This window comes from Candoia aspera, chromosome 4 (assembly GCF_035149785.1).
Source record: "Candoia aspera isolate rCanAsp1 chromosome 4, rCanAsp1.hap2, whole genome shotgun sequence".
Lineage (NCBI taxonomy): Eukaryota > Metazoa > Chordata > Lepidosauria > Squamata > Boidae > Candoia > Candoia aspera.
In genome coordinates, this window is record NC_086156.1 from 92,861,438 (window position 1) to 92,884,765 (window position 23,328).

At 39.8% G+C, this 23,328-nt stretch overlaps 2 protein-coding genes across 2 annotated transcripts in view; both read right to left on the reverse strand.

Annotated features, from left to right (window-relative positions):
- Window positions 1-23,328, reverse strand: part of NAT14 (N-acetyltransferase 14 (putative)) — a 132,299-nt gene extending 108,971 nt beyond the window's left edge. The window contains exons 1-3 of the mRNA XM_063301007.1: window positions 23,090-23,328; window positions 22,105-22,203; window positions 18,059-21,232 (exon numbers count right to left, since the gene is read on the reverse strand). Coding sequence (XP_063157077.1) covers window positions 20,690-21,232; window positions 22,105-22,185 — 624 coding nt within the window. The 5' untranslated portion in view covers window positions 22,186-22,203; window positions 23,090-23,328 and the 3' untranslated portion in view covers window positions 18,059-20,689. The remainder of the gene's footprint in view (window positions 1-18,058; window positions 21,233-22,104; window positions 22,204-23,089) is intronic.
- LOC134495508 (soluble scavenger receptor cysteine-rich domain-containing protein SSC5D-like) lies at window positions 776-10,483 on the reverse strand. The gene is made up of 8 exons (XM_063301002.1): window positions 10,119-10,483; window positions 8,058-8,168; window positions 7,259-7,573; window positions 6,626-6,814; window positions 4,850-5,164; window positions 3,579-4,625; window positions 2,195-2,326; window positions 776-1,864 (listed from the first exon to the last, which is right to left on the reverse strand). Exons 1-8 carry the CDS (start codon window positions 10,459-10,461, stop codon window positions 1,482-1,484), a joined length of 2,835 nt encoding a protein of 944 aa, XP_063157072.1. The 5' UTR covers window positions 10,462-10,483; the 3' UTR covers window positions 776-1,481.

Consider the following 23,328-nt stretch of genomic DNA (forward strand, 5'->3'; position numbering starts at 1 on the left):
CCAGGTCATTCTCTTAGTTTGTTATTTGTATATTCCTTTTAATTATTAAGACATCAGCCGGTTTCTTTTGTATGTCCAGTGTGGCATCTTTTTCCATATCATTCTTGCAGCCTGTCATTTTTAAATCCACTTTCAAATCTGTCTCAATCTTGTCAGGTAAAACTTGTTCCTCTTCCATGACATCTTTTAAACACAGTCTACTATAGAGGCAGACGCTCTTAAAATTAACTTCTGAGTCTATTATACAAAAATATCCTTCAGTGTTAAAATATTTTGCTTCATTCTGTATTAGTAAGTCAAGCCTGAACATTCTTCTCCTTTAATTGTAATCTTTAGTTCCTTCTAGTTCCCACTAGTGTCGAATTTTTAAAGTCTTATCTTTTTTTTTTTTAAAGAAATCAAAACAAAAAGATTTTCCCACCAGAAGGCTTCTTTATAATTAATTCCAAAATCTTATTTCAAATTTATCTGGATCCTTAGTCCATTTGTAACTTTCTAAAATCAGAGTTTTAATTACCGTTTTGCTGTTTATTCTGGATAAAAAATTAAGTCCTTAAACTCGTATTTAAAACTTCTTTTGCTTTCGGATTGAAGAGATGGGATATGGGAAGAAGAGATCATTTGTTGTATTTTAAGAGAAGGTGATAAGTTACTAAAATTGTTTATGCTTGTGATGAAGGGGAAAGTTACTTCTTTATATATTCTTTTTTCTTTAGTATATTCTTATTTTTTTTTCCTTCTATTTTCCTCTTTTTTTCTTTTCTGTGCCTTCTATTTTTTCTTTTTTCTTAGTTTGTATTAGTTTTTATTGTTGTAAATTGTAATCTTTAAGAAAATTACTGTAAAAAAGAGCAGAAATAAAGCATTGCTCTTCAATTGTGTTACAAATAGAATCCAAATGAAATATTACTAGTAATAACATAAATGGCTTAGCCATGCCATCTGGAACTATCTACCACCCAAGAACTACTTGTAGATTATTGTTGGACCAAAAAAGCAGATATATTACCACTGGGAATAATTCTGTTCTTGGCTCTTGACTGTTCTCATCCTGCCCACTCTGGATGTTTGCAAAAAGCACAAAAATTAAATCACACAAGGTAGAGATACTTTATACAGAGAATAATTGCCAATCTACATAGGAAATGAATGGGGAGTATGCAGCTTCAAGTTATATATGACTATGCCATTTAAAATCCAGTTTTAATGAGCCAATCGTATAATAAATGGACCACTCAGTAAATTACTGAAAAATTCATCTGACAACTTATCTTAGTGCAATCTAATATTTCCATTTAATTCTGTGTTTCTGACATGGGAATTGCTACAATTTCTGATTATGACAAGCTTAATAATTTCAAATTTGTACATGTTGATCTTACCCATCTCATGGCAGAGTTTGACTAGATACCCTTTTTGTCTCTCCTGTATTTTGCTGGCTTGAGAATCAATATCTTGCATTATAAAAATCCATACAATTTTCACTTTAAAGGTAGCTGATTTTGCAGTTGACTTTCATCTTGCCCAGATGGAGCTGAGAAGGACTGGGATGAGACTGGTTGTACCAGAGAAGGTAATATTCCAACCAGTTGACGTACAGAAGCTGCCAACTCAGCCAGACTGAGAGCTACAGCCTCCAGTTGGGAACCTTGGTTCTTAATGGCAAAAGAGAGGGAACCTAGTTCCCCATGGAGACCTTTCATTGCATGGACCAAGTTCCCCAGGGAAGGTGTTGAACAGCAACATCTTTGATCTTCTTTCCTTTGTTCTTGCTTTACAAGACAGTCTGGGGATGATTCACAGTGTTCAGAGTAGGTGACAGATTTGGCAGATGTGACATTTGGATCTGATGTTTTGGTCAGGCCTGGTGTGGTTGAAACAGAGAAAAGAATCAGTGATTGTAGTGTACCTTTCCCATTATCCCAACACATCCCATCAGTAGCCAACAGGAAAATCTTTCCCAGCCTGGTACTGTCTATATTTATTGCATATATTGGCTGGGAATTATGGGAACTAAAGTTCAGCCCTAACATTGATGCTCTCCAAAATACTGGGTTTGCAATTCCCAAAATGCTGATGGGGATTTCTAAGATGTCCCAATACATGTCGAAGACATCAGGATAGTGGAGTCTGCTGTACAGAAATAGAGATGACCTTAAAGCCTAAACAGTGAGGCTTTATCTTCAGTACTTACATGTTTTTCTTGCTTTGCCTTCTGAGTAGAATAAACTGTCCTCCAATTGCCCATTCATAGAAACTGTGTATGTTTCTGGACCTGGGTGTAGTTGACTTGAATTCAGAACATCTTTGGAAATAAAGGTAGATTCTGGTGCAGTTGGAACAACGTTTTACAGGAATATGAAATGAGAGAAAATGAGATCTCAGAATCTTGCAAGAAGCAAACAAACAAAAATTCCAGTATGTTTGGCTTCAGGAGGATAGCTGGGGTTTTCTAGAGACTCATTTGCAATCATTAGCCTAACTTCTCTTTCTCTAAAGGGAAAGAGAAATTCTAACAGTAGCAGCAACAGCAGTCTTGTGGTTCTTACTCTGAAAGGGGAAAAACAGGGTAGGTTCATATGTAGTTCTAAGCCATGTGGTTCTAACCCATGACTTAACTATGATTTCTTAATAAGCTACAATTTTCTTGGTTTATGAGAGCCAGTATGGTGTAGTGGTTAAAGGAATTGGACTAAGATTGAGGAGCCATGAGTTCTAGCCCTGCCTTAGGCACGAAGCCAGCTGGTTGACTTTGGACTACTCTCTTACTCAGCCCCAGATAGAAGGCAATGGCAAACCACTTTTGAAAATGTTGCCATGAAAACTGCAGGGACTTGTCCAGGTAGTTGCTAGGAGTCAAGACTAGCTCAAAAGTCTGTCTGTCTGTCTGTCTGATTTGAATTGGTTGCCATTTTCTTGTAAATTCTTCCTTACTCATTTGATGCATGACCTTGGAACATTCCTAGATGCAGTAACATTTTGTCTGATGTTCACAAATTCTCATGTGATGGTCTCCTTTAGGTTGTCTATTATATGGGGCCTGACTTTTGGTACAATCTGTATATATCAGTGTGTGTGTGTGTGTGTCTCCATGTGGGGAGTGGAGCTTGTGTAACATGCTACACCATAATGGCTGGGCTTGAATAACACTAAGTCAAAATCAAATCATATTACAGTCTAGCATGAACTGTGAATCCAATCATTGGGTTGTTGGGATAATAGTGAGTAAGATAAGATTAGCTACTGCTGATGTATTTTTGTTCCTTTTTTCCTCAGCCCATTGGGCTATCTTTTCCTTCAGGAAGGCAAAGAGGCTGATGGAAATGAGGAGCAGCCACAAGTAAAATACCTATTATTTATTTTTCTTAGCATTTTGCTCCAGGAGGAAAAGGAGAGAGCCATTGGGCCACTATTGCTCCTCTTCTCCAACCCAACTACATGTCCTTCCTTTCTGGTAGCAAGAAAGACAAAGATAAGAATTACCAATGCTAAGAGGGAACCAGATAGAGATTCATTATCCATGGCACGTCAAAATCTTAGGCCTTGCATTATAAAAATCCATACAATTTGTTTCTCACCTGTGGGCTCCACAGGATGGAGATCTGCATTTGATCTCTCCTGTTTTTCTTGATTTGAATTCTCTTTAGAGTCTATGACTTTGGGGGTGATCGTTTCCATGTGCTTTTCAGGTTGTAGATTTTGTGTGATTATTGGTAGTTCTATCTCTTTTGTAACATCCAAGCTCTTTGAGAATTGGAACAATTCATTTGTCACATGATCAGATGCTTTCATAACTTTTTCAGGTGCCTGGACCCATGTGGCAGTGGTGATATACTGACTTTCAGTGAAGACACTATTGTATTCTGTGTTCTTTGTGGTTGGAGACATTTCAGCACTGCTATCCCAATAGATGGGAGGCACCACCTCAGTAGCAGAGTTAAAGGATTGTGCAAATGGAGGTGGTTCTGCTCCTGATGGCCTTTCTAACTCAATTTCTCTGTCAGATTCAATATCCCACGTGGATAATGGTTTAAATTCTATGGATGGGGAAATGGGCATCTCCCCCCATTTTTGAAGTGGTGGCCTGATCTTTGAAGAAACGGTTGATTCCACCTTCTGAACATGTTGTGGGTTCTCTGAACTGTATATTGTTTTATCTATGAATCCAGGAGTTGCTGATTTCATTTCTGTTTTAGATTCTGCGTGCCATGTGATAGAGGTTGGCTGAATTTTTTCTGAGGAAGAGATGGACTCTTTTTCCCATTTGTGCATGGACAATCTTGCTTTAGGGATGTTGGTTGACTCTTTTTCCTGCACATGGTGCGATATTTTTGGAATAAGTGTTGCTTCAACAATATCTGAAGGATTTATTGGCTTTGTCTCCTTTTCGAGTTCAATTTTCACATTTTGTGTGGTTAGGAAAGGATCATTGGTGTACCATTGATTGAGAGACTTTATCTCTGATTCATCTAGAAATTCCTGAATGTTTGTGGTGGTTGCTGCGACATTCATCACATTTTGCAGCTCTGGGTTGTTTGGAGATCCTGGGTCTTGTGTGGTAGAGATTGGTTCAGTTGCCTTTGAATTACCAGATGGCTTTTGGAACAACAGACGTTTCCACCTGCCTAAAATCAGAAAAGGTATCATAGAGTTACTGTACCCAACGTGAAACTTTCAACTATTTTATCTTCAAGAACTTTGTACTTTTGTATATATTTCCTCTGAAATTCAGAACGGAACAACCAATTACTGCTGCTTCCCCAGAATACTAACTATTTCTTGTTATTCTCAGAAACCAGGCAGAATTTCTTATTAAACATGCCTGGATAGAAAGAGGAAGTTTCCTCACCTGTGCAGATGACTGAAGCATCTTCGTGATGGTTGCAGTTGTGCTTCCCCCAAGGCTGAGAACGACAGTGCTGTATAGTAAACTCTCTCCCAGTGCAGTTGACATCATCCAACCAGATAGGTCCAGATCCTGGTCCATACCGAGCATTGCCAGGACTGAGAAGTGGGGCTCCACAGCCCAACTCACGGCACACGACAGCTGCATCCACCAAGTCCCAGCCATCATCACACACTGTGCCCCATTGGCCTTTGTACAACACCTCTACCCGTCCAGCACAGGATCCAGGGCCATCTACAAGCCGCAGCTTCTGCTGGCCTGAGATACAGTGGGTAGAAAATGGTTACACAGAATTAAAGATCTTCCATCACAGAACTTTTTTCCTGGGGAAAAAGGATTTCCCATTGGTGTCTTTACCTACATCAGAAAAAATATGTAGTATTTCCAGATAGTTTGAAGCAATGGGGAAAAGATCCTGGCTTGGTTGGGGGCAGGAGGATAGATAGAAATTTGAAGAAAAGTGAAATGTATACAATACTTTATTTACTACGCTTTGGATATAAATTATGTATGATTGTTGCAACCAATGTCCACCCACTCCAGCTGCTCTGAAGCCTAGTGGATCAAGCATAATACAAAAACATGCCCACAACTTTGCTTCTTATCTCTAATCAGAGGTCTCTGTTCTTCATACGTACAAACATACTTGGTTGGAACCATCCTATGAAATCTGAGTACCATGTTATTTCAATCTATGTTTTCTGGAGTAGTTGAAATGCACATTTTGTGGATACTTAGGACCAAACTAAATGTGACGTGATAGAGTCATCACTGGCTCTCCCATACCAATATACAAACTGTTCCGTGCATGACCTGTTTCCTGTTTTCTATGGGATAATTCAAAATTTCCCAAGAAAATTGATAGCCTCTCATCACCAATCAGAGACAGATGTAGACAGGTAAGTGAATAGAATTAGGAAGACACTACAAGCTTTCTGGTATCCATGAGGACTTTGGGCTTGAATTATTGGAGGAACAGAAAGAGCACATTCTGCTTTCTTTTTACTCTAGTTTTCCTTAACTACAAAGACTTGCCTAGAACACCAGCAGCAGTGCAGGACTGGCCAATATGTTTCAACAGTATAGTTTTGGTGGACTTTCACTTTGAATGTGAATAATAACTCAGTGCCTTTCCAGATAGGGCAGTAGATCACTAAATGGAGTACAATGATACCACCCCATGTTACAAAGCTACTGCCACTGAGCACTACCTACTGCTTCAGTGAACTATTTGTGGTAGATGGGGTTCCTCTTGCCCCACATTGGCTGGCTAAAGCAAGAGGTTGCCAGGACCTGGCATGATCGCACAAACTTTATGACAGTGTTGTGGACATTTGGGCGGTGGGGGTGGGCTCTCCTCTGTCTGTTTAATGGCTCTGCATCCTCATCTGAGAAAGCACTCAGTTTACATACTCTTTCTAAATTGGTGCATGTGAAGAAGGATGTAAAATGCAATGCATTATAATATTTAAGCCAATTTCTCTCACATTTTGCTTTAACAGTTACTAACATCGATACTTCTATGTACAGAACAAAAACTGCTCCTGGATGATTTACTGCAACCTTTTCTGATGGTGTCCTCCAATAGGCTGAGACTTTAACTTGGCAGAATTTCCAACTCATGTAGTCAAAGGCCCTACGTTTCTACACATCACTAGGTTGGAAAAGGCTTGTCTGGGTCTTCATGATGGAAGCAGTCACCCATTTCTCCTTACTCACCACTTTCTGAAATACCTCCTTTGGGAATATTCTCTGTGTGTTCTTGACTAGTCATAGTTTCTTCCTGGTTTCTTGTAAGCTGAATAGGATGTGGAATTTGCTTTGGTACCACAGACCAGGATCTCTGAGGCGCTAAGGACCTTGTAAGCATGGCTGTATGCTCTTCAATCATGGCAAGGGGCATCTCACCTGTTGCGGAAAAAAGTCAATAGGTGACAGAGCTTTTGTTGCAGTTTTAATTCCACAATTGTTTAGAGCAAAAATAGTCTTATATAAATGTATTGCTTTTGTAGGGACTGAATATACGGCTGGCATTTTTAACTAGAAACTTTCATTACCTTGATATGATGGATTTTCCCCAAAATAATCCTGGGAACAATTTGGTGAAATGCTAAGCAATCTTCCTCCATCTCCTGTCCTTCACATGTGTCAGAGCCACAACTCTCTGAATTGCAAACCAGCGTAGTCTCTTTAACCATGTCTGCTAGGCTTTTGGGACTTGCTATGCCAACATTTCTGGAGGGTGCTATGTTAGAAATCCCTTTGTTCTGTGGTGCCCCCCTCCAAGAGCTAGAGTTTGCAATACATCCTGGGAAGTGTCAGTAATCGTTATATGTGCCCTGTCATTCTCACCTGAACACACAGCCCCAGCGTCTTCACTGTGTCGGCAGTTGTTTGTCCCCCAGGGACTGGTGTGGCAATCTGCCAACTTTGACTCTTCTCCTTGGCACTGCACATCATCTAGCCAGATGACACTGTTCCCCTCACCAAAGAAAGCACCACCTGGTGCTGCCAGAGCCTCCCCACAGTCCAGCTCCCGGCATATGACGGCAACATCCAGAAGGTCCCACATGTCATCACACACTGTCCCCCACTGCCCCTCATGAAATACCTCTAGCCGGCCAGAACACTGACTTCTGCCACCCACAAGTCTCAGGGCACGGGTTTCTGGAGAGAAAGAAGAGAAGTTTAAGGCAGACTCTGGAAGATCCCAAAGTATGTATGAAGATAAGTTTCCCACATGCAATATTCTAAAAGTAAAGGTAATGTCTCCCTTACGTCAAGCTTGAATCTCCCTTACGTCAAGCTTGAAGTCTAGATATACACATCCATAAATTTGGAATATTTTTTTTCCTAAGGGAAAAAATAATTTTCTCTAAAACATACCCTTATTTTTTTGTTTGTTTTCTGTAGAAAATTCTTTTAAATCATTTGGTTTGGCACAAACTCTCCTCCTTACCTGCTCCAAAATATTAAGTTTACAGATTATGTTTTAGGTAAATGACTCAGATCAAAATCAGTTGTGTAAAGCTGAGCCTCCCTAAAGTGGAGGTGGGATTTTCCTATCTCCCCAGTGACCCTTAATCTTATTCTGAAGATTGGTAACTTTCTGCATGAACAATGGAAGTGTGAATTTTAGAGATGCACTGACGCTTAGTAGGTGTAGGTGACACAAGTGGTCTTGTGGTTGTTACTGGCTCCATTTTGCCGTTCTTGAAAGTTGTGTGGGCAGGAATGGCAGTAAAAAGATTGAAGCGTTGTTCTGTGAAGAGACAAGTGGGAAGGAACGTAGGTTTTGTTGATCCAGAAGACACAGAAAGCTATAAAACTCAGCTCTGTATTTATTTATGTATAAATTTATTTAAAACATTTTACAGTCACCCATCTTAAAACCAAACTCTAGACCGCTTATGCCCAGCAATAAAAGCCATGTATAAAACTAAAACAAAAACAATAAAACCAAACAAGGAAAAACAAAAAAACCTGGTGCCACAACCACATATCCTCCCACAATGACCTCACCCTATCTGAGAGCCTCGGGGAGGAGCCAGGTCTTTGGAAGATTAAAAGGGTGGGGGCCTTTTGCATCTCCAGGGGGAGGGTATTCCATAGGGCAGGGCCTGCAAAGGAAAAGGCATGCTTCTGGGGACCCACAAGGTAATAATGCTTAAGGGAAGGGATCTGGAGCATGCCTACCCTATCTGCTCTGGTGGGATGGGCAGATACACTCAGGGAGAGGGAGTCCCACAGATTTTTCTTGGACACAGGAATGGATGCTGAAGGGCTAACCTTGAATTCAGCTCCTTACATCAGGTCACACTTAGTAAAAAGCTCAACTTTGAAAGAGATTCAGCCAATTATTTATTACTTAACAAGTCTTAAGGTGAAGGAAAGACGAAGAGCTGAGATTCTCCGTTAAAGGGAATGCCAGAAAAGCCCGTAAACTAGTGCTCATAGTGGAAAGACCCCAATTATCCCCAGAATGCTTCCTTTGTAACGTAAACATTTGTCCTTGTTGCCTGAATATTGATGTATATTTGAAACAGATTTTGTAGCTATTTTAAGCAAGACTGCATAGAGGGTATCTCTGTGTGATAATTGATTCACCTGGACCAGCCAGCTAGGTGGAGAAGCAAACGTTTGGACCTCTGTAAAGAAAGTGTGAAAATATTAGTAGTCTCAAGAACTGACATGCAGTTGCTTCTTCTGTAGGATATGGAGAATGTTTCCTGTATCTAAATAGTTGGACCTGGAATAGAAGTTGGTTTCCAAGAGATATCATGAAAGTCCTTATTGCTTCATGCATAAATCAGTTTCCCAGTAAAATGCCAGAGCTGAAAGCACAATTTCCTAATCTCTGCTTTGCAGGGTGAGATTCAGGTAGTGCTGAGAATTGTGTTGAATCAGTGTTGCGTTGGGCAGCCTTGTGCTCTGTACTTGCTCCCCATTTTATAGATAGGTTTTGATCATGATTTTGATGTTCACATGAATACCTGGGTATAATAAATTATTTAATATATTAAATAACAAATACGTATTGTCATGTTCACCGTTGCAATGTCTGATTTACATCGTAACGTTTCGCATGCCATGGTGCAGACGCGCGTTCCAGTTGGGAGGGAGCTGCTGGGAGACCTTGTACCAGGCTGTATGTCTGTTTTCGTACCGAAGGAATGCGTTTGGGTTATCGTTGGTGTCCAAGGTCTTCTACCCGTTGATTAGCTGAACTCGTTAGGGGCACCTGGGATGGGGAGCTTGAAACGGTTGTACGGGGGGAGGGCTTACTTTCACACCGAGGGTTTTTACTTTGTATTTGGCGCACTTCTGCTCATTCTCAGCTTTCTTTGTACTTGCACACTATTCTAAATAAACCAGATTTGTTTCAAGCCATTGCTTGTGAGTCTGAGTGCGTTTGGGATAGGCAACCATTACACGCATTTAATATAATAAATCTAGCAAAAGGCAATACCCTAATCATGGAATTACCAAGGAGAAAACCACACCCCCACCAAAACTGGCAGGGAAAGCTACTATATATAAACAAGGAGCAAACCCCACATTCACTCGCACTGATGATGTTACCTAGTCAGGCAATGAAACATCTGCAAGCAAACAACCAAGCTCAGAGAGCACCAAGGACTCCACAATATTTATTTTTCATCTTCTTAAGCAAGCATTTTGTGAAAACAGTTGGGGGTAACAAGAGCCCTACCTGAGCAGATGGCATTGGCATCTTCCTCATGGGTACAGACATGCTTGCGAAAGCCAAGGTGATGGCAGGAAAGCAGGTGCCTCTCAGTACCCACACAGTGTACCTCGTTCAGCCAAATGGAACCAGCTCCTTCACCAAACCAGGCTCCACGAGGTGCTGATAGGGCTTCCCCACAGTTTAGTTCTCGGCACACAACAGTAACATCCCGCAGGTCCCAGTCATCATCACACACTGTCCCCCATTCACCTTTGTAGAGAACCTCCACCCGTCCTGCACAAAGGTTAGGACCTCCAGACAGACGTATCTGGAATGCGCCTGGAGAGAGAGAGATCCACAAGGACATACAAAGCTGTTTTCTCTCTTCATTTTAAGAAGACACTCTGAATTTAGATATACTATCTTCCCACAACTCTGAAATCTTTTCTCTTGATCTTATATAAATCATTTTTTTATCATTCAGATTTCATCAGTTATTTGCTTTACATGATTTCTCTTCATAACCAGAACCAATAGATTAAAGCAGTTATTTTTGTAAAGAAACACATGTGATCTGCAAACTGGTAAAATCAGTAATGCAAGTGTATACCCTGCTAAAGCAACATCACAGGGAGCATAGCATGTATATCTATCTATCTATCTATCTATCTATCTATCTATCTATCTATCTATCTATCTATCTATCTATCTATCTATCTATCTATCTGAGCTAGGCCATTACATTCTATATTACATTGCACAAGTCAACTCATCATTTGATTAGCTCATCTCATTCTAAATCATCATGATAGAGTACAGCATAAAATGAACTAGTCTAGTCCTGTTAGGCTGGCACATACACACATATATACTGTATATACTCTGTGTGTGTGTGTGTGTGTGTGATTCTCCTAAATGTTGGAGAGGTTGTCAAAAATAAAGGGTCATTTTTTTTTCATTTGTGATAATCATGCAGTAAAGTTACACCCTTTTGGTGAAAAATTTTGGGGGAGATAAGTACCATCACTAATCAAAGAATTGAATGCTGTTCAGAGTTAGGCTTAATGCAGTTATTTATAGGACCAAACTATAAGCTTAAAAATAAAGAACTTATTACTTGTTTAATCTTAGCAGCCAAAATAATAATTGGGCAACATTGGGAATATTCTAGATAACATAACAACTGAGCTGTGGATTAAAAAGTCCTCTTCAATTGCTACATTAGAAAAAATTACAGACAAAGTTAAAGTAATGAGATGCCAGAGGCAGGAACCACAATTCTATCAAATTTGGATGGATTTTATGGTTTATCTCACTAGCAATAGACTATAATGGTATGCTTTATAGATATGGCAAATGTTCATATGTATAGTACCTGTCTCTTTATTCAGATTGCAGTAGTTCTCCTTTGTACTTTATCTGTATCTGTATCTATATCTATATATTTGTTTGTTTCCCTGTATGTATTTTGGATTTATGCAAACGTGGTTACCTGATATTGCAACTTTTTTTTAAAAAATGAACTAGTCCACTCTGGTTTATATGTAAAATGGAAGACAAGGAAGTGCAACAAAAGTGAGCATTGTTCCATCACCACAAACAAATCTGGTCCCTTAGGTCCCCTCTCCTCTGGGACTTTCCCAGCTAATTTTCTCTATGACTGAAAATTCTGAGATTCCCTTGAATTTGCTGATATTGCCCTCTTGTGGATGGTACCATTGTAATTGCATAAAGATCCATATTTGGAGAAGGAACTTAAATATTAATATGGTGGTGGATACAGATGATGGACTGTCAGTCTCAAACTGATTAGTGCAAGAAGAGAGATGGACAAGTTTTCCTTGGCTTTACCTGTGACATGAAGTTTCAAGAAGATAACTGCAAAAACAAAGCAAGATAGGAATGAAAGCCAGTACTCCTTATATTCTGGGTTTTATTTAGATGCATGCAACATTTTCAAACCCTGGACGTTCAGGAAGAAATTCTATTTTAGAGGCAGAAACAGTTGTAAATAACCTTAGAGGAAAAGGTAGCATTTCTTTCTAGTCAAGCTCACCTGGTAAGTTTATTGACACACCTATTCTTGGCAACAGCATGGAAGTGGTGTGCCATTGTTAACAGCACATTTTTTCAGCTTCTGAGCCTAGTTTACAGCCTTGGTATAGAATAAATATTACCATATTAATCAATAACTTTATTGATTAATATGGTAATATTATTACCATATGGTAACCAATATCTAACTTTCAACATAGTATATCCTAAGACAGTTTATGCTTCTCTGGTTCTGATCTAATTTAACTTGTTTAACTGTTGCTTATTGAATAAACCAGTTTCTGTCTGTAAAACATACTAAGCCATAAATAATGGTTTATAAGCTACAATGGCTGAGTTTACAACATTAAGCCATAATACTGAATTTGCTTGGTTTTTTATGAAGTATCAATCCAGCCAATATTTCTTTTTTCTATCTTAGCTTGCTGTTACTAATCCTTTTTCCTTACAGACTTTACCATCATCAGTACTTAAGTACTGGGCATTTTATTCTAAACAAGACTATTTCCCAGGGAATTACTCTGTTCAACAACATACATTACTAGTGGCACATTGGAAACTTTATGGCATTGTCTTCTGATTATTTCATCAGCTGATGAAATAGCTAGAACTGAGTCTACCATTATGCAGATAAGGAAGCCATCTCAGATAATGGATGTTAACAGAGTAGCATATGCCAGGTTTTATGGTTGACACTGGATCTTCTAAAGACATTTGCTGTTTCTCTGTGCATTACACACATTGACCTGCCAGTACTGAGGTTAAGATTCAACTAATACTCTGTAAAGCTTCTATATGTGGAAGTAGAAAATATGCCATCTTTGCTTCAGACAAAAAACTATCCTAGGCCAGTCCTGGGTCTAGTCCAGATCCCAGTTTTTTTTTTTTTTTTTCTTACTGTGGCAACTCAATGCCTGGCTTATAGTAAGTGTATCAGCTAAAGAACAGCCCTTTCATTCAATGGCTGCAAATCACATGGTCCTGCTCAACATGTTCTTCACATTCTCCTCTTCAACATTCCAAATGTAAACTCACAGAACAGTGATTTTCTTGCTTATGCCTCTGCAGGCCTCCAGATCAAAATTCATTCAAATTTGGTAGCTTTAGTTAAACCTATTTCAATTGTTGCCACAGTCAATCACAGTTCTGTCACATCAATCCTGCAAAATTAGCTGACTCAGAACTTGAAGCAGTGAACTTGAAGTATCCAACCATGATAACAAAGAACCCTTTCTGAAGTATCACCACAAAATGGGACCAGGGCAAAGAATAAAGGCTTTGTTCTCTCAGTAGTTGAGACAGATCTGCAAAAAGCCCAGCACCGTCCTTTACCAAATACGGTTAAGATTTGAGATGAATGGACATTTTAAAAAGAAAAAAACAGCACACCTATCTGTGTCTGTATGTTCTCTTTTATGTAATTTTTGGAACAAGTTCATAATGGATTTCTGCCCATGTTTTGCTGTCTGAGGAGATGGCAGGAATGTCTTCGTTAAAATTTACTTAGGTGCCTAGAAGCTCTTTACGTTTTAATCCTTTCCTCTGGATTTCTGGAATCAAATTTCCAGGGACGGAATATATTGATTATTATGCATGAACAACTAGATGAACACAAAATTGCTTTTTCTCTTCCATCCTATCTTGTCATGTGACATTCTAAACTGTTGCAAAATGGCTATAAACTACAGGTACAGCCAAGTCTGTTAAGAGTGCTGATGTCTTGTGATCTGTTTTAAAAAATAAACCAGAATCAATTCATTGTAACTCCCTAACCACACAAACCTGCAGAGGCTATTGCGGAATAAATGAATGCAAAATGTAGCTGCAGAAGTCTTCAGCAGTGTTCACTTGAGGCTAGAATATGGGTGAAAGTACAGTCAGTGATGGGAAATAGGAACATTACATATATTTCCTGAGTGAAATGTTGATGGCACTTTTACATTGACCCACAAGAAGGATTCCTTTCTGTGACTGCCACAGAATGTCATTTCCTGCCCACAGCAGTGCATCAAACCCATGCAGCCTCATCTCCACTACTCCATTCTCCCCATAACTCGATGGGAATTGCAGGCTTGCTGGTAGAATTGTTAAGCCCCCTCCCACTGGACAAGTTTGCTCCCCCAAGGAAAATAAGGGTAGCAGCCATAAAGGAGGTACTACTTACCCAGAAAGCACAAGGAGGACTGCATGGTGTGAATGGCAGGATCGGTGACTTGCCTGATTGCAAAGGCAAGTCAGAGGCAATTTTATTAAAGACAGAAGACCCAGGCAGTGAGTCAGCCAGGCAGAAAGGAAAGTAGGAAACACCCCTGCTTTGCTCCGGGTCATGTAGCTTCCAATCTGGAGCCTGGGAAGAAGAGAGCCAGACCAAGGAGGAGAAATTCCCAGTAGACCAAGTCTGGTCTGAGAGCCACATGTGAGACATTTCTCGAAGACTTTTCAAGAGAACCTCTCTGCCACTTAAATTTGTGCAGCTGTACGTAGAGCATTCTGGTGGAGGAGACCTAAGCTGGACTGCTGGACTTGTCGAAGGAAAACTTTAAAACTCTTGTTGATTCTGCAGCAATTATACTGTGATTAATTTGCTTCTTTCAAACATTTTTTAAAACTGTAATTTGTCCAAAACACAGCTTCTAATTCACTTATATACTGTATGTGAATCATGGCCACAAATACCCACAATCTTTCTCGGATGTCCTCTCACCATTTCTGCTTTCTCAGAGCCTTTGAGTTTTTATCAGTGGCACATAATGCTTTTTCCATCTGTCTTCAGCCCAAGATTGCACTGAGAAGTTCTTTCCTGTCATGCACCTATCTGCAGAAACTACTGAATGTCAGATAAAAAAAACACATATCCTTTTCCCATTGTGCCTCTAATTTTAACTTTGTCACCTCCCTATCTACTGCCTAGGGTTCCTGCTTCCCCTTCTATATTGATTAACTTTATTTTCCATAGCATTCAATCCAATCTGGGTTTCCATTGAGCTCTACAATTTTAAACCTATCTAAAACTGAAAGTGGTAGTTTAGTAATTCTAATCTTCAGGTCTACTGATTATACTTTTTCCTATACAACTTTTTTTTGAAAAATTGTTAACCCGAGTGTTTTTTTTTTATTGAATTGGTTTATTTGTTGCATGATGTTTGTCTCTTATTTTAGCAGAAGCTATTCTTCTGCTAAACTGTCTTTTTATTATGTCAGAGATCCAGGGATTCTTTGTGGATGAAAGGTGATTTAATACATAGATTAGGATACTTACAAGGTAGCGTACCAAGATCAAACTGTACATGACACAGGAGATCCATGAGAAACTCCTAATAACCAATGATAAATTGAATATTACAGATTGAATTAAGAGTTTAAATTCACCTTCCTCTTCTTTTTTCATACAAATTGGTGGGAGAGGAGGCTGGGGGTTATATGATCTGCTATGTCCATGTAATCTGGCTTTCATAATCTAATTTTATAACTATTACCAGTGGGCATCTGGGAACTTCCTTAGTTTATCCATCTTTAAAATGGGTAAGAATTCACATAGATGTTGGAGATTGCACCATCTCTTTGCACTTAAAAGCCTTTTTACCACTAAGCCTTTTTACCACTATGGCAAATGGGAAGGTTCCTTAAACAGTCTTTGTGTCTGTCCCCCACCTGGCCTATTGTTACTGAAATGAGTATCTATATTTAAGAGACAAAGGAACTCTCTCTCCCCCCCCCCCCCAAGACATAATTTAAAAGTTAGGTCTACATATTTCCTAACAAATCTACTTTTTACTTCAAACATAATGAATGCCTGTTAATTGGACTAACTCTATATTCTGCATCCAAGACAACTATATTATCAGCATTTTTCTTTTTGAATGGGACCTACATGATTTAGTTACTTGGTATTCTTTAGCAGCATGCATATGCTCAGGAGCACATCCTCTAACTAGGGTTTCTGCTGAATTCAGATCTCCAACAATAGTGAATTGATGACCTCATTCAACTGAACTTAAAAATAGAGATCATGTAAACTATCTTCAGGCCAGGCTCTTTAGAAGAAGATGGAATATGACCAAGCGTGTGGAAACAATCTTTAAAGCAATCTATGGATATTGGGGCCCTTCAGAGATGCCACTGCTTTATAATATTCTGAATTTGGACTCTTGTTAACTCCACTGCACTAAATGAAGGCTGATGCTCAAGGGTAGCACACCAGCAAAGCGTAAGTCAAAACTATCCACAGAGAGGGCAAATAGGAATCACACCCTCCATCCCAACCAGGACTGCATGGGAATAGCGAAGCAGTTGGTATGTTCTTTCAACTGGAAACGTTGAAAGGATAGGATTTGGGGTATTAAACAGTGGAGGTATTACGTGAAACACAAAAATATACTGAGGGAGAAAGGGGGCATCTCTTTCTTGTTTTGTCAGCCTAGAAGATTCATGCTATCTCTAATTTGCAGGATGCAGACACCTGCACAGTGAAACTTCCAGCTATCAGAGCAGTTCCAGAGTTCTGGCACAATAGCTAGAAGCCATGGCAATGCAGCATTATATAGTTCAACATTCCAGACTAATTTAGAACAGTGGCTGGTGACTAAAAGAAGAGATGATTAAAGATGAGGCCAGTAAAATCCAGACAACAGCACTGTTGCTAGGATCTTGCAATATTGTATTCACGTACACAGACATGGATTTTCAGCCACAATATTAACTTAAGCTTGGCCCTTTGAATCTTGTTTTTTAAAGGTCAGGCTTCAGCTGCAGGACATGTGAGGTAAGTGTTTCTGGAGAAAATGGAAAGGGTTTATGCAGTACCAGGCAATCAGAGCCAAAATTGTACATCATTGGCCATTAGTAGAAACAGCTGCCAAGCCAGAGAGAACTCCCTCTAGATAAAGAAAACTGCCTTGGCTTTAATCTTTTCAACCTTAAGAGAATGCCCTTGATGGTTCCTCAGATTTTTAGATTGTATTACAGATAACCAAGAAAATGGCTATTGTTCCTCCAATGAAAGTTATAATTATTTTTGAAATCTAATTTCTACTCCAAATGTCAACCTACAAGGGGTCTAAAAAAAGTTTGTAGAACGAGGAGAACAATGTTGAACTCATGATACAGGGATGGAGAACCTGTGGTCCTACAGATGTTGTTGGCTTCAAACTCTCAGATGACAAATGGTCATGGCTGAAGGGAGTTCATACATTATGAGTGTTTCCCCACTCTTCCATTAGGAGAACATCTGTTTCCCACACACCTACCTTTGGAACCCACCCCCAAACACATTAACAAACAGTCCATTACATGTGTAGTAGCAACCCTCACATTAAACAGTCTTGAAGCTCTGCCCTCCATATACAAGTCTATTTGGACACCCATGTTACATCTCTTCAGCCCACTCTATTTGGAAAAAAGCCCTTTCCCACAACAAATAATACATAAGATGGACATGTTCAGTTTTGTTCTATCAAACAATGAACCATCTTTTCTGCCATTTTTCAGCCAGAAACCTTATTCACTACTAGAAAACAGCAAGACACTGCTCTTTTTTCATAATTCCCAAATGGCTGATGATTCTATGCAGTGTGTGAGGCAAAACTTGACATGGGGCATTCACAAACTATATTGCTATTGAGGCTTAAAAGAGAAAGAAAAACCATGTTAAATCTTTGAACTCTCACATCTTAATTAGCTTTGCTTCCATTTCCCTTCTGAGCCCAATTCCTATTTATCCTTTAAGATTTTTTTTTTGCTTGATCTTGAATCAAACTATGTAAGCAAGTAACCCTCAGTAATCTCATAAACCATAGTTCTGCAACAGCAAACCTGGCTTTTATTCATATCTATCAAAAATACAGACAAGCCTTTTCAACAATATAAATAATGAGGGCCAGTGTTGCGTAGGTTGTGCATCAGATTAAAACAGAATACAGACAGAATGAGAAATAATGGAAATAGAAGATACCACAGTTGTTGCTAGCTCCCACGTGGATTTATGGGGCAATATAAATATTGGGGGAAGGGGAGGGTTCAGAATTCATAAATATTTCTAAAAGGCAAAATTCCCATCTGCACAAACTGGAATCCAATGAGAACAGAGCATCCAGTCAGAGCGTAAAGGGAAAACCACAGAGCTACACATACGGAAATACTGGGTCAGAGGACCCATGTCTAGTATACTTATACCTGACCTTTTCCCTTTGTCTCTGTGGTGTTCCCTAACACAGTAAATAGGTTTGATGTTTTTCTCCTATGATAAAAAGTAAACTGCCACCCCTGAACTCACTATGGCAAGAAAGACAGAACATGTCAGTCCAAACAACTATAACTCAGCTTCCAATGACTTGGCTGTCACACAGATGTAACACACCTCTGTGCACTGTGACTGGGTACTTCAAATTAAAAGGCATTGCCTCTACTCCCAGTCACAACATTTCACTGAGAGGATGTGCGTGCCAAGAAAAGTTCAGGGACTTGTCGAGGTAGTCTCTGAGAATCGGACACAACTGAACAGATTAAAAAAAATTGTGTGTATAAATTTACAGAAATTTCTGTACAGAATTTCCATTCCACTGAATTCTTTTGCAGTGTACATTTAATGAGATTGGAAATCTAGTTCAGCATGATGGAAGCTGGGTAGAGGAACAGTGAGTCACTCTCATTTTTCAATTCTTTTGGCTAAAACATCTGGAGGAAGATTCAGTCATGAACCAGAGTATAGCCAAGAATTTCTAAAATCAACTTCCTGCCTGGCCTAATAGAGCCCTAAATAGCTTGTCAGTCAACCTAGCTTGATTGCTAAAAAATAGCATTGTAGAATGAAGCTGAGTCTGTGCTGTTTGCTAACCTGGACACTGAACTATACGTTACACATACATGAGTGTCAGAAGGTTTATTAGCTCATCCTAAGAAAAATCAGCTTTTGAAGGGCTATTCGGATGTGTGTGTTCTTAATCCTTTTTGTGTCTGAGACTCTATTCCTTGCCCCATCTACATTCTGCCCATAAAATTCCAGTCACCTGTTTATCTTCAAAAGACATTAGAATGAAGCAGGGATATGCAGCAAGAATTAAATACATATGTATATTAACATGTATCATTTTAAAAAATGATCTTGCCAGCTTTTACTGTCTCCACATTCTGTGAGAACTCATTTATCTGTACAACATAATCAGTATAAACTAGTTCCCATGAAAGGGGCACACCTGCTTGCACAAAGATTCATGATTTCCAAGGATATCCACACTGTCTTCTTATAGTATTTCAGAGGTTTTATGCACACAATTAACATAGGGCTCATGTTCAATTTCCCTAATCTATCTGGAATCTGTAAAAGAACTTCGGAAATCTCATCTTAAAAAAGTGTTTTCACCTGTGGTTCTTAAATCAGTTTTTGTTTTACTGAATTTGTAAAATAAAAGTGAAACTTAAATTGGCTCGAGAATCCACCCCCTCCATTTCTCCGTCCCTGGTTCTCATATACTCCACCCAGGCATGCAAATACAGATTTAGAAAACTTGTCTATAAAATCACCACCAGCTGACAGGAGTGGGGGAATAAATGTAAATTACATTAAGTAGCAAATGCAAGTGACTGGATCTGTCCAGGCTGTATGGCACCAACGGACTACAGGATCAAACAGAAAGCCAAGATGCTTGCTTCACAGACTTCTTTAACCCATTTAAAAAAACTGGACAGCTGCTAGGAATTCACCATCCTGATCATTAACTTGCAAAGAAAATACACAATAACCTGATAAAAGCTAGAGTGCATTCAGACTGGTTTGCAGGTGAAATATGGATTTGGCATTCTCAATAGGTTTCTCATCTGCACATTCTGAACAGCTATTTGAACAAAAATAATTTTCAGGTGCCTGTTCTATTATATGAAGTGCCATGCATGCAGGAATGCATATATATATTGGGAGTTCCAATAGTCAGACCCCATAGACCAATCACTATATATGTTTTTTTTTTTCCCAAAGAAAATGTTACTGTACTTAGGAATGTTCAAAAGTCATGCATCAAACAAGTAAGGAAGGGTTCAGAAGAAAAGGGCAACCAATCTGAACATTTAATGTAATTTATATGATAAATTGTCTGTGGGGCCTGACTTTTGGTACACCCTCTGTGTCTGTGTGTATATATACATACACTCATGCACAAATTTTCTAAATTGACAGAATTTGGTGTTCCCTTTGTATAAAATGTGGAGTTACTTTGACCCCAAAAGAGAACACAGGGAATGAGCCTCAGTTCCTGTTCCCAATGTGAGTGAATAATCTGGGACAGAAATCCCAAATGACACAGAGTTTGACTGCCATGCCAGACTGGGGAAAAGGCACAAACAACCCTTTATCCTGATCTGCTTTGCAGCCACACTTTGTTTTCTAAGCAGAAACCATGTTAACAGTAACTACTGTTTAGGACCTGGAGATGCCTTGTTAACTACAGTCTTTTTCTGGAACTCCGTGTTTTCTTTGTTCAAGGACAAAATTACTCAAAACATGTGCTCCCCTGCCTAGCAGCTTGGGGCCAAACTAGTAGACATAGTTGCTAAAGCTGTTTGCTGAACTCTTGTTGAACAGTGTAACCCAGCCATGGGCGCCCAGCACTCACACTATAGCCAGTGCTCTCAAAGAGCCCAATAGCAGCCTTGGCCACCACGGAGACCTGGGCCACCAGGAATCTGAAGCCCTGTGCACGAGCCTGTGCCTCCAGAAAGCCAAGGAGGTACCGACCCACACCAGAGCGTCTATACCATCGACTGACAGCCAAGCGCTTGAGCTCAGCAGTGCGTGGCTCTCCCTCAAGAGGTTCTAAAGCCACACAGCCGCACACATCATCATCATCATACACAGCCACCCACAGCCCACGATGACTTGAACTGTAATAGGCATGCAGGTGTTTAAGGTCTGGTGAGCGCCACAGTAGAAGTTTCAGAGCCACTACAGTGAGGAGTACTGGCAGCACAAGGGCCACCACAAAGGAGTTCAGGAAGAAGCGCAGTCCACTGCTCACAACTGCCATCAGTAACAAGGCTAGTGGCCGTGTCAGCACATAAAGTATCAAGCGATTCTCCGTATCTTTGAATCCATCCTGGTGGGAGAGAAATAGAACATAAAAAGTAAAGCCCTCAGACCCAAAGAGCCATGATAACATCCTAAGGCAGGATGTGCTTCACACTTCTTAATCCACACTTGTCCTTCTTTGTCTGAGAACCCACAATAAAGAAAATTGTGCAACCTCTGAAATAATTCAGGGAGTAAAGAGGAGAACTTGAACTAGATGAAGGCTAGGCTAGATTAGACTAAGGCACTTTGCTACCAGTTCAGTTGGCTTATAGAAGCCAACCAAACTGGAAGCCAACTCTTAAATAAAAACTGGCAATGATGTATCTGAGGGCTGGAAATGCCAGAGAGGCTGTCAGGCATACATAGCTCTGCCTCTGACAAGCCTCAGAGAGCCATCACACTCCACCTGGCCCTGCTCAAGATCAGTCAGTGAGCTTTATCATGGAGTGATGATACGAACTCAGACCTTCTTGGTTCTATTCTACCATTCAAAGCCACAAGGCCACATGGTCACAAACCACTTCCCACCAATTAAAATCCTGCCTCCTATTGGTTTCACGTGACAAGGAAAGGTCAAAAGCAACAGGCATGCCATCTTTTAGGAAAGCTTTTATGCTGTTAATATTTGCATGATGAAAAATTCCAGGTAAGATTCTGGACAGATTTAGGGCTCTCCAGGACTAAACCAGAAAATATGATTAGACTTCTCCCATGTCTTTGATAACAGCTGGATCCATGAAGCTTTTGAAACACATAAATACAAGTATTATCAATTTCTATACTTGATAAAGATGTCTTTTTGAAAAAAAAGTTTAATGCGGGTCAACCCACAGAAACTTCTCAAAAGAAAGGCAGGAGTACTGATGTAGCTGGGTCCATTTTTCTCCTCCATCTCACCTTCAGAAGTTCCAAAACAATGGGTGCTTCATCCTCCCTCATTTCCCTGATCAACAGCTGCTCCGGGTCCAAGGTAGGCATATTGTTGGCACCTGACACCTAAAAGGAAAGAAAGCTCAAATGTTGGCTGAACATGAACATTCAGTGGGAAAAACAATTTCTGACTAGGAGGGAACCTTTTGCTCCCAGAAACCCCAAGAGAAGGCAAACAATAATCCATAAATGGGTGCTCAGAAAACAACAACAACCCTAAAATAAGTAGAAATTGGTAAGTATACATAAGCAGTTAGGGAACTTTTGTTCACATCTTCGTAATGTATTCCTATTTTACATCCCCCTTCCCATATTCTCCACGTTTGAATTACAGTACTTTCTTTAAATGATGAGCAAATAAGGTAAGGTGTAAAATTTGTGATAAGTGTTCATCTGCTGAAACAGGCAGATCTCTATTAGGAAAAAATAAATTAGAATGATTACTGCAAAGGGTTTTATTGTAAAATCACAGGTTAAACTGGGCTAAACCATGTTTGTTGAATACATCCCAATAAATGGATGCCCAACTAAGCCAAAACCATACCAAACACATTGTGGTTTAGTATGATGCACACATCCCTAAAGATACACTGGCTAGTTTTGGACCAGCTGCTCTTTTCTGGCTTCTCTTTTGTTAAACATGGGCCCTTACTTTAAAGGATTATTCTGAAAAGCAAGACAGAAAATGATGGTTTTTACTGCTTTATACCTATTGCAAAGGTAATTTTTCCTTGAATTCACAACTAATTTCTCACATGCAAACGAACAATGAAGTTTTCCTTCTCCTGAGAGTAAAGTTATAACATGAAAATTGCAACACCTGTATTTTGCCTAGCCCCGTCCTTACATAAGAGAGCTCCGGCCACGGCAGCCACACCCCCTCCGCAAAAATAGAAGCAAACAGCACACAGTAAAACCTTTCACGATCCCCCTCCGTTCCCAATGGACTCACCCAGCTTGCAGGCTACGGCTGACTTCGCCCCTGCAGAGAGGCGCATGGGATATCCCAATAACTCTTACATTCGCCCCTCCTCCTTTCAGGAGCGCGGGAGGGGTGGGTAGGAAAGAGACCTGACCCAAAGGCCTGATAGTTCAACCTCTCCTTTTCCAGCCTCAGGACTTCACTGAGTATGCGCGTGCGTTACGTTCCCACTTCTTCGACCCCTTTCTTTTCCTACGCAGCCCTTAGTT

Bases quoted from the DNA above. Each gene is read 5' to 3' on its own strand.
- LOC134495508 (XM_063301002.1), bottom strand. From the start codon at position 10,461: ATGTCCTTGTGGATCTCTCTCTCTCCAGGCGCATTCCAGATACGTCTG. The intron at 5,165-6,625 runs GTGAGTAAGGAG...ACTGTATCTCAG, and splicing joins AGGAGGTATTTCAGAAAGTG to GCCAGCAGAAGCTGCGGCTT. The intron at 1,865-2,194 runs GTAAGTACTGAA...CAACCACACCAG, and splicing joins AGGCAAAGCAAGAAAAACAT to GCCTGACCAAAACATCAGAT.